This window comes from Cryptotermes secundus, unplaced genomic scaffold (genome assembly GCF_002891405.2).
Source record: "Cryptotermes secundus unplaced genomic scaffold, Csec_1.0 scaffold1065, whole genome shotgun sequence".
Taxonomy (NCBI): domain Eukaryota; kingdom Metazoa; phylum Arthropoda; class Insecta; order Blattodea; family Kalotermitidae; genus Cryptotermes; species Cryptotermes secundus.
Window position 1 is genome coordinate 505,289 of NW_019737400.1, and position 12,535 is coordinate 517,823.

At 41.8% G+C, this 12,535-nt stretch overlaps 1 protein-coding gene across 1 annotated transcript in view; it reads left to right on the top strand.

The window, feature by feature from the left end:
* LOC111870391 overlaps positions 1 to 12,535 on the top strand; it is a 38,536-nt gene that overhangs the window by 2,663 nt on the left and 23,338 nt on the right. The window contains exons 2-5 of the mRNA XM_033753829.1: positions 1,079 to 1,230; positions 1,654 to 1,813; positions 3,368 to 3,617; positions 6,713 to 6,823. Coding sequence (XP_033609720.1) covers positions 1,092 to 1,230; positions 1,654 to 1,813; positions 3,368 to 3,617; positions 6,713 to 6,823 — 660 coding nt within the window. The 5' untranslated portion in view covers positions 1,079 to 1,091. The remainder of the gene's footprint in view (positions 1 to 1,078; positions 1,231 to 1,653; positions 1,814 to 3,367; positions 3,618 to 6,712; positions 6,824 to 12,535) is intronic.

The following is a 12,535-nucleotide window of genomic DNA, read 5'->3' on the forward strand; positions in this document are numbered from 1 at the left end:
ATAAATAAATAAATAAATAAATAAATAAATAAATATATAGTATAGTATATATAATCTCGTCATATGCTTGCATTGCCGTTCGGTAACTTTAATTTCTGCAATGCAAGCATATGACGACATTAATAGAAATGGATCCTTTGGTTCATGTAGTCCAGTAAATGTATTTTACTGTTTATAAACGACTGATAAGGATCATTACCGACCGAAACATATAGCATACTAAACATCTTAATAAACTAACTGATTTTATCGATATTCGAGTCTATCTGTTATTCATTAGAAGTGTAGAATTGTGATCTGTTTATCCATGTCTTTACAGCCCTTTGTTGGATCTTGGCCGCTTTTTCAGTTTCTTGATCTTTTTACACAGCCGGTAGGACTCCTTGGACGGGGGATCAGCCTGCCACAAAGCCGTAACCTCCACACAAAACAACACAAATACAGAACAAACTCACACGGACATTCATACCTCGAGTGGTATTCTAACCCAAGATCCCAGTGTTCAAGCTGGCGCAGACAGTTCATGTCTTAGACTGGGCAGCCACTGTGATCGGCTAGAATTGTTGTGATGGACAAATTTACAGAATAGACAAAAAAAGCCGGTACGACTATATAAATTTATATATACGTATGTACTATACAATACACAATATACAATATACTATACTATCTTATACAAGAAAACGTGGCTGTATACATCCACTCCCCATACGTCTTCATGGCTTAGTGCTTAGTTAAGCACAGGGACAACTTTACCTTTACTTTCACAATAGAAGATAGTCCACTTCATATTTACCGCCGTCAGGACTTCATCAATGTTACCATTCCATTCCAGGTTTTAACAAAATATTCTAAAGAATAACCTTATCAAATATTACGACAACTGATGACAGAGACACACTTTTTAACCAATTCGCCTACCAAAACAATGCAACCAGCAAGTGTAGCCCCCTATCGGAATAGTGTGTTGTAATCTCATGCAACGCCATTGTCATTCTATTATAATGTTGAGAAGTGTATGAACATATGATAAAGGGCAACTATGTTAATATGGAGTAATGAAATTTGTTTTCGGCAGCACGCCGGCCAACATGGTGCTTCCCCCTCCTACTAAGGACATACTGGAACGTGTCAGGGCCGAATTCGGGCTGGATGAGGAAGGGATGAAGCAGGCGATCCAGGTCGTTAAGGACTGGCTCAAGCAGCAGCCTCACCTGCCTCAGGACTGCGGTAAGTGGCGGCTGCCTGTAACACTGCGGACACGTGGTGGCGTGGGGCACTATGCTACAAGCCGAAAGGGATCGAATCCCGATGAGGTCATTGAATTTTTTCAATTGCCCTAAGCCTTCCTGCCGCACTATGGCCCTGGGGTCGACTCAGCCTCTTAACAGAAATGAGTACCAGGAATATTCTTGGGGGTAAAGTGAGGCCGGCGCGTAGGGCTGACAACCTTGCCGCCATCTATGAGCCGATTTTCTAGGAAATGTGGGAACTTCAACATCTCACAACCCTATGGGCCTCCAAGGCCTGTTACAGAGATCCTTTATTGTTTTTTTACTTTACCTGTAGTAATGTTACACAAAATTGTTGAGACGACAAACAAACACAACGCAGCCATGTAACATTTACATTACTATGTTTATGTCTGCACAGAAGATGGGAGGCTGGAAAGGTGGATCATCCGCTGCAAGAACAGCCTGGAGAGAACGAAAAAGTCTCTGGACCTGTACTACACTCTGAAGACAGCAATACCGGACATACTTCTGGACAGGGATCCCCGCAGCCAGTGGTTCAGGAAGGTTGTCAATGTGGCGTAAGATTTTGCTGAATTAAATGAAAAATAATTTGATTTTCAGAATAAGTAATCCTTGTTGAGCATTCTCTTAACGTGCAGGATTCATCTCGTGAGACGCGAGAGTACATAGAATATCTGCCGTAGATGGAACTGGTATGGACTTTGTAGACGAGAAGAGTTACTTCTACCTAAGAGAGAGGAATGGGCCGGTCACGGTAGCCGAGCGGTCTAAGGCATGCACTGTCTTCGCTCGCTCGGAAGCCGGGATCGTGGGTTCGAATCTGTTTCCTGTGAGGTACGAACTGAATTCTTATATATTATTCTTATACACTGCCGGTCACGGTAGCCGAGCGGTCTAAGGCATGCACTGTCTTCGCTCGCTCGGAAGCCGGGATCGTGGGTTCGAATCCCATTCAGGGCATGGATGTTTGTGTGCGTTTTTCTGTGTTTGTCTATAGGTAGAGGCCTTGCGACGAGCTGATCACTCGCCCAAGGAGTCCTACCATATGTGTAAGATCTAGAAAAACCGAAGTGAACGTAGTTCATGGAGGTAGGCCTAAGCCCACTGGGGCTGTAGTGCCAAGGAAAAAGAAAAAGAGAGAGGAATAAGTCTCGTATTTGATAAACGTTTGTGGCGCTTCTTAGTGAACCACTGATTAGTCGTGTGACTGTGTGGAAATAGCTCCATTTTGACCGATGATTCGTTAAAACGCGCAAGCGCCAGTAAGCTTCATCAGCTTCCGTGTTCAAGCCACTACTGGCCGGCGACTGTCTTCTATTTAACTGATGGCTGCCATCTCGCACCAACCTCACGCTCTTCTGTTCAATTGCAATTAACAAAACACTAGGTTTGTCTTGCTTATAGCACCTACCGCACAGAAAACACCGCTTCCAACATTTTTTCTATTTTTGGGTCACGCAGCTGTCGTACGGACCGCGTAGAGAACATACCTTCCGAATTAGTCCAGTGGTGCATGTTGGGAATCTGTTGCCTAGCAACGCGTGTTGTTTACAGAGTCATCACCTAGCAACGGGTCTACATGCTGTAATATAGTTATTGAGTCAATAACTCTGCGAGACTTTCAGTTACTTAATTCATTTGTTGGTCGTTTAATAAGTCAGACTAACTAATAAACTTCGTGGAACTGATCGCTTCTTGAGAAGACACTTATTCTGCAGCTACTCAAGAACTTCCCACCATTTTATGGAACCTGAAAATGTATTTCCGTTTTCACAAAAGCCCTCCAATTGTTCGTATCCTGAGCCTGATCTATGCAATCCATACCATCATATCCTACCTCTCTAAGAACCATTTCAATATTGTCCACCCATCTACTTTTGGGTTTCCTAGTTCTCTCTTTCCTTCTGGCTTTCACGCCAATATCCTACATGCATTCCTCTTCTCCCCTATTTAGTAAATCAAACACTCATTTAAATCATTGCCTAATTAGTTAATTATTTAATCAGTTAATTAACCGGAAATTTAATCATGTGATTATTAACTACACTGACCCAATTAGACCAGAAGCCTGAATCAAACAATAAAATGTAGCCTCAACTGAATGATTGCAGTTTCGTGTGTCCTCTGTCACAATTAACGGAAGACTACAACAGGGTAACGGTGCTGGGCTGCCTGGAACCCGATCCGAACAAGATCATCGTACAGGACATTCTGAAACTCAGCTTCATGGTGCAGGATGTCAGGATGTGTGAGGACTATTGCATCTCCGACGTCTACATCATGGACTTCAACAAGTTCTCAGTGGGTCATGTCACCAAAGTCACGTTGCCCATTTTGAAGAAGATGGAAGTTTGTGCAATGGTACGTCATCACAATCCGACAACTTTAGAACTTAAGATTACGATCTTCTGTAAAGTTAAACCATTTAGTTAAGGGTACAAGAAGATTCCATCGAAACACTGTCCATTTGAGTAAGACTGAAGATGTTCTTTATGGTCCGACAGCCTTGTAACAGAAGTGTAGTGCCTTCTGGAATGTGAAGATATGTAGTTTGGTAGATAGATACAAACGTTTCGTAGGAATCTGCTTCCTCCATATTCAGGGTGAAAGATTCTTGGAAGGAGAAAGTGATTTTTTACTTTTTCACAGCGTCCTGACCTCCTAGCCAGTGGGGACATAGGGCTGTTTCTCGGGTCACAGATCGTAGAACGTGAAGCTCACTACCTTTCTCCAATAAGTGTCAAGTTTTAGAATGTGTGGAACTATAATTCCACTTCCTCACTTCATGTGCGATGTTTAATTAATTAATAATGCCGTCTTTGGGGATGTGGTGCCGTGTAGGTCTTGTGCGAAACGTCGGTTCACACAAGATCTACACGGCGTCACATCCCAAAAGACGGCATTTTTCATAGTCACCGCCGTGAAAACCTCAAGTCTTACATAATAAATTAAGATTATAGACAACTTTGCCTTCACCTTGTTATTGTTACATTGAAGTTTTCACCACAATGAAAACTTGCCAGCAGGTCTATAATCTTGCAACAGAAAAAAATTATGTTATTTCGTGTGAATTAGGCAACAAAAAGAATTCACTGTTTTCTTTAATAAACACAGTAGTTTCCCATGTCTAGGTTAAACTGTAATACTGCACTGAATGTCACTGCACAAAGTGAATATACAGAATTGCCCAAACAAAACAAACTCTGTGGCTTGTGGTCCGCAAGCGAACTATACCGACCGAGCGACCGTCGATGGTCGGCGAAGTTAGTGCCAATTTTAGTGGATAGAGAGGGTTGCGTGGTCAGCGCAACGAATCCCCACAGACGTTAATTACGGTTTTCTAGACCGGAGCCGCTATTTCCTTGAAATAGCTCCTCAGTTATTCTCACGAGACCGAGTGGACCCCGTTCCAGGCCCACTACTACTCAGAAAATCTGGTAGCACCGGGAATCGAATCCGAACCTCTGATCTGTAGCCAGGAACTGTGACCACTAGACCACAGAGGCGGCCTGAATGATCCAAACAGTTAACCTAAATAATTCATTCGTATTAACGGGAGTGCCCTGATTTAGAACAACCTGTCAATTTGCAGAACGGCTTCACAGCGCAGTGACTTGCGCATTCGCCATGGAGGATCTCATTTCGAACAATTTCTGTAAGTAATAAAGAAATCTTTGATTTCAGTGTACATTTTACTTAACCGTTAACAGACTTTGGGCAACTTTGTGTATACTGCCATTAGAACAAACCACTTGTAAGAGGATGTTGTCTGTCACACATCCGTACCTCGATCATAAATGTAAGGTAAAGTTATCCCTAGGCCGTGCCACAACTCAACCGGTTAGTCGCTGGTTTCCCACCGCGGCGGTGGGATTTGTGGTGGACAAAGTGGCGCTGGGGCAGGTTTTCTCCGAGTATTTCGGTTTCCCCTGCCAATCTTCATTCCACCAATTGCTCCACAATCACCCTCACCTATCATCTGGGGCTGGTACAATAGGCCAGAAGTGGCCGCAGTACTAGGGACTTAGTCCCACCCCACTAGCAATAAAAAAAATTTTATCCCTGTACTTAACCAAGTAAGCATTACGTCATGAAGGCGTATAGGGGAGTGGATGCATTAATCCACGTTTTCTTGACCTCGGCAATGGTTGGAGGTGTGTGGTTAGCTTCACGCCGCCCCTGCGGCTTTACCCCCGGGGAAAGAGCCCCCGGTATCCATTGGATAGGAGGTTGGGTGGACCCCAAAGCCGGTCCGAACGACTTGGAGAAGTGAAAATTCTTGATCCCACCGGGACTCGAACTCCCAACCCTCGTTCTTCAAGCCAGTAGCCAGTAGCTATACCGACTGCGCTGTCCCTGTTCACGGTTCCCTGATCATTCATATATTTATCTCACTCAGTTATATGATTACGGTTAGCCGTCGTCACAACAAATGGATTATAATGACTCAGTATTTTGCAGAGAGAAATTTATTTCGTGGTACATGTTTCGGTCCTCATGCGACCATCATCAGGCAGTGATATAGGAATACGTATACGCTCACTGAACTCCTGACCGTCAGTCTCACTTTGACTTTTTTGAGTCAGTTGGGTTCGAGAATCCACCCTGTCAAGGTATGAGGTACGGAGTTGCGGAACTGAAGGAGATGTCAGTCGGTGACTATTAAGATAAAATGGCAAGGAAAGAATTAGGCTGTGCAAAGAAAAAAGAATGTTTGTGTGATTTGAAGTGACAGTGCGACTATTATAAATCCGTTGCCAGGATACAGCTAGTGGAGACTGAGAACCTTAGTGTGTGTACAGCAGTGAACTGTAAATTGCACAGATTAGCGATAACGCTGTGTTAGTTGTAATTACGAGTTGAGGGTATAAGGTGTCAATAAATCCAATCATCGAAACGAAACCCCGTCAATAAGTCACACACAACCGCTACACATGACAATATTTAATCATCAAAATGTGTTAAATGCCAATATTTCTTTTTCTTTTGCAGGGCGCTTTTTTTTCCTATAGGACGCAAGGCAAAAAAATATTTAGATGGTAGAGAAAACTAAAATTATACAACTTAATTAAAACTGCACGCAAATGACCAATCGGGAAAGCTTGTTGTCTCTCGGTTAATCAAAAAACCTCTTGCATTTTAAGAAACCCTGGGTTCATTACTCTGTTCACAAAATACCAACTTTGGATCCTACCTTGAACCAGATAAACCCAGCGCGTACCCCACATCCTCCTGCTTTTACAAACGCTTTAACATACTCCCATCCACTACTAGGTTTTTCAAGTGTTTCAGATTCTCAGGCTAAAATTTTCTGTAAACTTCCCATGAATTGTGTATTTCCTGCATATTCTGTAGGTTTTGATTTAATTACCCTACCAAATGTTAGGGGATTATAACGAGTTATGCAGCCCTTCGCAAGTAATTTTCTCCATCCATTGTATCTTTTCCTTTTACAGAAAAGCTTCAACATGAGAATCAAGGAGATCCATCTAGTTAACGTACCTCCATTTGCTGATACTATGGTAAACCTTCTGAAGATGGTTCTAAAACCGAAGCTTATTTCCAGGGTGAGTGGAACAGTTCTTAATTGGGAAGTGTATTATGTTCTGGGGCTTGACGCCGTGTAGTCTGTTAGAAGTCTGTCGATGTTTCGGAGGAAACTTTGCGGTCGATCAGTAAGTCACACAAGCAACCAGTTGCATTGTTTTTACTGGGTTTTGTTTCGATTATTCTTGGAACTTAATGACGGAGGAATTAAGTCACTCTGAAGAAAATCGGTATACTTTTATCAGAATAAGCTGCCTTACATCCCAGAAGACAGTACCCTCCGTAATCATTGCTGTGAGGATGTCCAGCATACATGGTTGAGATTTGAGCAACGAGAGTTAACAGGGGTCAAGTGATGAATTGCAACATTCATAATGCGAACAAGGTCACACTCATATCTGCGTGACAGATGATAATATCTCTGGAATGCTGTCACGTTAAGGAATACACTTCATGCAAATATAACACAAAATTATATTTTTATATTGTAGCAACCTGTTGCACTTTTTACTTAGTGTCAATTAGATTTTGGAATCACACGTGCAACTCTAATGTTCTCTAAGACACGCAACACAAGACACAATAAGAGAGAACACAACCCACCAATTTAAACACGCATGCGCATCGTGGGAACCTATATATTAACAACACAAGCAACAACAGGAGACAACAATTTCTTCGCCCAGTAATAATTTTAATACCTTATGATGATGATCACAATGGTCGAAACATATAGTGAAAAAATTTTCAACTTTTAATAAATCTTACAGAATAGTGACATTGTAAGAAACTAATAGACACAAAATTATATATCTATATATAGAAATCATGAAAAGGTCAATTTCATCTGATCAGTATTCCTTTTTATGTAACATAAAGGCGGAAATTGTGTCTTAAATTCTGTAGCCGTTTAACTCACGAAAGAACGTATATTAATATATAGTAATACATTACTTTGAATAATAATTCAGCGTAATTTTTATTTATTTGAGTCACTGGGCACTTACACTCAGTACAAATATTGTGACGCCTAAAAATGCTAGGCAACGGCTCGGTAAACATTTTCCCGAATCTAGCTCTCAAAAGTAGGATATACATTGCTAGGTAACGGACCAATGAACAGGCATTCTCGGTAACACGTGACGTATTTTCCGTGGGGTCCATCCCGACGAAATATAAGAGGGCACATAACGAGAGTACAACACAGACTATGAGAATAGAAGGAGTACAATGCAGAAGAACAAGAATGGAGCGTGTCCCAGTGATTTGTGAAATGGGTAGATTAGTTACAGCGCTATAATTGATTGTGACTGAGAAAGATTCTAAACTAAAATGTCAATAAATCCAAGCACTGAATCCAGAACCCATTACTATTAGTCACGGAACCCCGGACACGTGACAATATACAAAAATGTAAAATATATAATAAGATAAACACAAGAACAAATTAAAAAGTCAGACTGGATCTCCACAGCTTCATTTCTTGAACGCTTTGGCCTGCTCAACAATTTCCTTCCAACTACTGTCCTGTATGTGAGTTGTCCAGTTATAAATTCCTAAGTCCTTTATATCTTCCCTTACGTCACCTTTCCATCTGATCTTAGGTCTGCCTCTCTTTCTTACAGCGTGTGGCTGCCAGTCATATATGCTTTTAACTGTTCGTCCAGCCTCCATCCTTGAGATGTGTCCAAGCCAACTTACTCTTTGGGCTTTGATGAAGTTACCTATGTTCCTTCCTTTTATTAGATTGTCTAGTTTATCATTGGTTTTAATTCTCCAGGAGTCATCATGGTTTCTTGATGGCCTGGACATCTTTCTTGGATTTCTGAAGCTTATTTGCATTTCAATAATATTTTTAGAATTATCCAGATTATATCATCATCATCATCAGTAATCTGTCAAGACGACAGGTCCACAGTCTCTTCCAAAACAGTTCCTTCACTTAATGCAATCTAGAGCTTTTTCCTTCAAATGACAGTATCCTCTTGTGTCCACAAGGTCATCCANGAAGCTTTCCAGATGTTTCTGATCTACTGGCCTAAGTGTCCATGTTTCAGCCCCATACAGAGCTATGCTCCAAATGTAGCATTTCACTAGTTTCTTCCTCAAATTTAGGTCCAATTTGCTGGTAAAAAGATTCTTCTTCTTGCTAAATGCAGCTTTTGCCATGGCAATCCTGGATTAAATCCAGATTATATATATTATATAAATTTAATTAGCAGCAGAAGCTCATGTAACCGAAGGAAATTTACTGGAGGAGCAAAACTGAACACAGAAAAACTACGCAGGTTCAGAGTAGGAAAATGACTACCGACTGTTTCATGAACCGAGTGACAGAATTTAGCGTCACTATAAACATTTATTATAAACAAAGTACGAGAGTGACAACGCCAGCTATGTGGTATCTGCAAATATAATTTTGCGCTTCTGTGGTCTAGAGCTCAAATTCCTGGCTACAAATCCATAGGTCCCGGGTTCGATTCCCGGCGCTACCAGATTTTCTGAGAAGTAGTGTGTCTGTAACGGGGTCAATTCAGCCTCTTGAGGATCATTGAGGAGCTATTTCAAGGAAATTGTGGCTCCAGTCTAGAAAACCGAGATTAACGGCAGTGGGGATTCGTTGCGCTGACCACGCGACACTCTCTATCCGCTAAAGTTGGCACTAACTTCGCCGACAAACGGCGGTCGCTCAGTCGGTATAGTTCACTTGCGGACTACAGGCCACGGAGTTTGTGTCTTAGTGATACTTAGCATCTTGAAAAATCTACTCCGGAAAAAGTCTGTAAATTTCCTTTATGCGCACTGAAGTTTATCGGTTTCAGTAATCGTAACAAAGTTCCAAGCAACAGAAGCAAAATGAAGATTCGGCCTTAGTTTTTTTAAGTTTCTTGGGGTGAAGAGAGATGGAGACTTCTTGGTACGTAGGCGACTAATTGGCCTATTGTACCAGCCTCAGATGATACATGATGAATTCGGAGCAGTCGGTGGAATGAAAATTGGCAAGGGAAACCGACGTACTCGGGAAAAAAAACTGCCTCAGTGACACTTGGTCCACCACAAATCCCACACGACCTGACATAAGCTCGAACCCGGGCCGCCGCTGTGGGAAACCGGCGACTAACCGCCGGAGCTATGACACGGGCAATCTTCGATTTTACCAAAGAAAAATGGAGAATCAACAGGCTTCCCATGGTAAAAAAATCAATGTGTGTAAAGAGATTATAAAGGAAATCAACACCCACTCACTTAACTCACTCACGGAGCTGAGCCCTTCTTGAGAAGCCGCCAATTCTGCAGCTACTCAAGAACTTCTCAGCATTTTATGGAACCCGAAGGTTCAGTACCGTGTTCATAAAAGCCCTCCACTAGTCCCTATCCTGAGCCAGATCAATCTAATCCATGCCATCTCATCTTATATCTCTAAGATCCACTTTAATGTATTTCTTTGGCTGATCTTGGACTTCATCCATCGTCTAGTATGTAAAAGACTGATCCAGTGATTGAGACTAGGTCTTTGTAACGGACCCAACTGAGTAGGTTTATCCTTCCCCACCCACCTGAAGACGGAGACAGATCCAGTCTCCGAAACGTCGTGGTCTTTTGTCTGTTACATACCAGACGATGGGTGAAGTCCAAAAGAAGCCAAAAGAAGTACAGTATACACCATCGTCAGAATCCTCTCAAGTCCATCTATTTTAATGTTGTTCACCCACCTCCGACTTGGTATTCCCAGTGGTGTTTTTCCATTTAGCTATCCCACAAATATCCTATATGCATTCCTCTTCTCCACCAATCGTGCTACATGCCCTGCCAATCTCATTCTACTTAACTTGATCATTCTAATTATACTTGGAGAAGAGTGCATGTTATGAAGTTCCTCATTATGAATTTTTCTCCAACCTCCTGTCACTTCATCTCTTCAATCCAAATATTCTCCTCAACACCCTGTTCTCAAACACCCTCAGCCTATGTCCCTCCCTTAATGTCAGAGACCAAGTTTCACACCCATATTTTTGTATTTATGCTAGAATAATGTATAAGGTAGGTTCCCTCAGGGCAATGGCGGAAGAAACCTCAAGAAAATCAACATGATGAAAATTAAGTTTGCAGTTAGTGTACGAATCCAGATTCCCAATTAAATCACTTCACAACATATGAACATTTCCAAGATTATGCTGAGACGTTAACACGTTCGTTTTCTTTGTGAAAACAATTCTGAGCTTCGTTAAACCAGCTGAACCCCCTCATGTAAAAGTAAAAAAGTAAAAAAAGTAAAGGTATCCTTGTAACAGGCCGTGGAGGCCCACAGGGCTGTGAGACGTTGAGGCTCCCACATTTTCTAGACAATCGGCTCACAGATGGCGGCAAGGTTGTCAGCCTTACGCGCCGGCCGCGCTTTACTCCCCAGGAAAATTATTTCATTAATTCCTGGTACTCATTTCTGTTAGAGGCTGAGTCGACCCCAGGGCCGTAGTGCGGCTGGAAGGATTAGGTCAACTGAAAAAAATTCATGACCTCATCGGGACTTGAGCCCGCGACCTCCCTGCTTGAAGCATAGTGCCTCAACCAACTACGCTACCGCGTCACAACAAAATCATTGTCTGAACGTAAATGTAAAACGCAATAGGTACTTTAACAGCTCGACACAATTTAAGGTCATCAAAAAAAAAAAAGTAATTAATAACATGTAAAATGCACTTTATCTGACTTGAGGTGCGCCGGACTGCACGGCAAGGGCGAGGGAAATGCACCAGACAACGTACACAAGGCTGCCATTCAGATAAATAATTAAAAAACCAGTTCGATTGACTCCAAGACATTCCATAGTCACTGTAAACAAATTTAATAAATTCTCAAAAAATAAAAAATAAATTGAATTTATCATACATGGTCATATATCTTACACTTTAAAATGTAATTTCAAATTTTCCCAAAACGGTGTTATGAAATCGAAATCCGCTGTTACTAATTTAGTCACTTTACTTGCCCATGTCACACTTTTAGTTTATTCGCAAGGTCAAATTGACACCATTTATATTGATTTTAGTAAAGGTTTCAGCGAAATTAAAATATATATTTTAGATAGATAGATCAAACTAAGCGGCCTCCGTAGTCTAGGGGTAACGTTCCCACCTCATGACTCAAGGTACGTGGGTTCAAACCCGGCGGAGGTCGTGGAATTTTTAAGGGCGGAAAAATTCAGGGAACAAGTCCTCCGGGAGGGACTTTAAGCCGTGGGTCCCGTGTCGTAGCTTTAGGGCACGTAAAAGAACCTCATGTCTCCAAAGGAGGCCACTGACCTAAATTAAGGACATTTCCCGCCCAACAGTAGTCTCTAACCCCTCTGGTAGATGGGGGAAGCATTGAGATACCTCTGGGCCAGTAGAGGCCGACCTCGCTGGCTAAGTAGGGACTGATGGTAAGCACCAATAGCGGTAGGGTATGGAGGCTGGTAGATCACAGGGGGACACACAATAGATCAAGCTGGTCGCCGTGCATGGGGAAACCCACCCCCTCCAATAATTCAATTCAATTCAATTCAATTCTTTATTATTTATGTGCTGAGCCAACAGCCGCAAGGCCAATTATAGACTCAGCACAGTGTATGATAGAAGTAGTTACATTCTGGACAAACACAATATAAAGTCAAACAATGATTAAAGGTTAATGTTGGAGGAAAACAAATTAATACATATAAATAACATACATAATAATAATAATTCAATTCAATT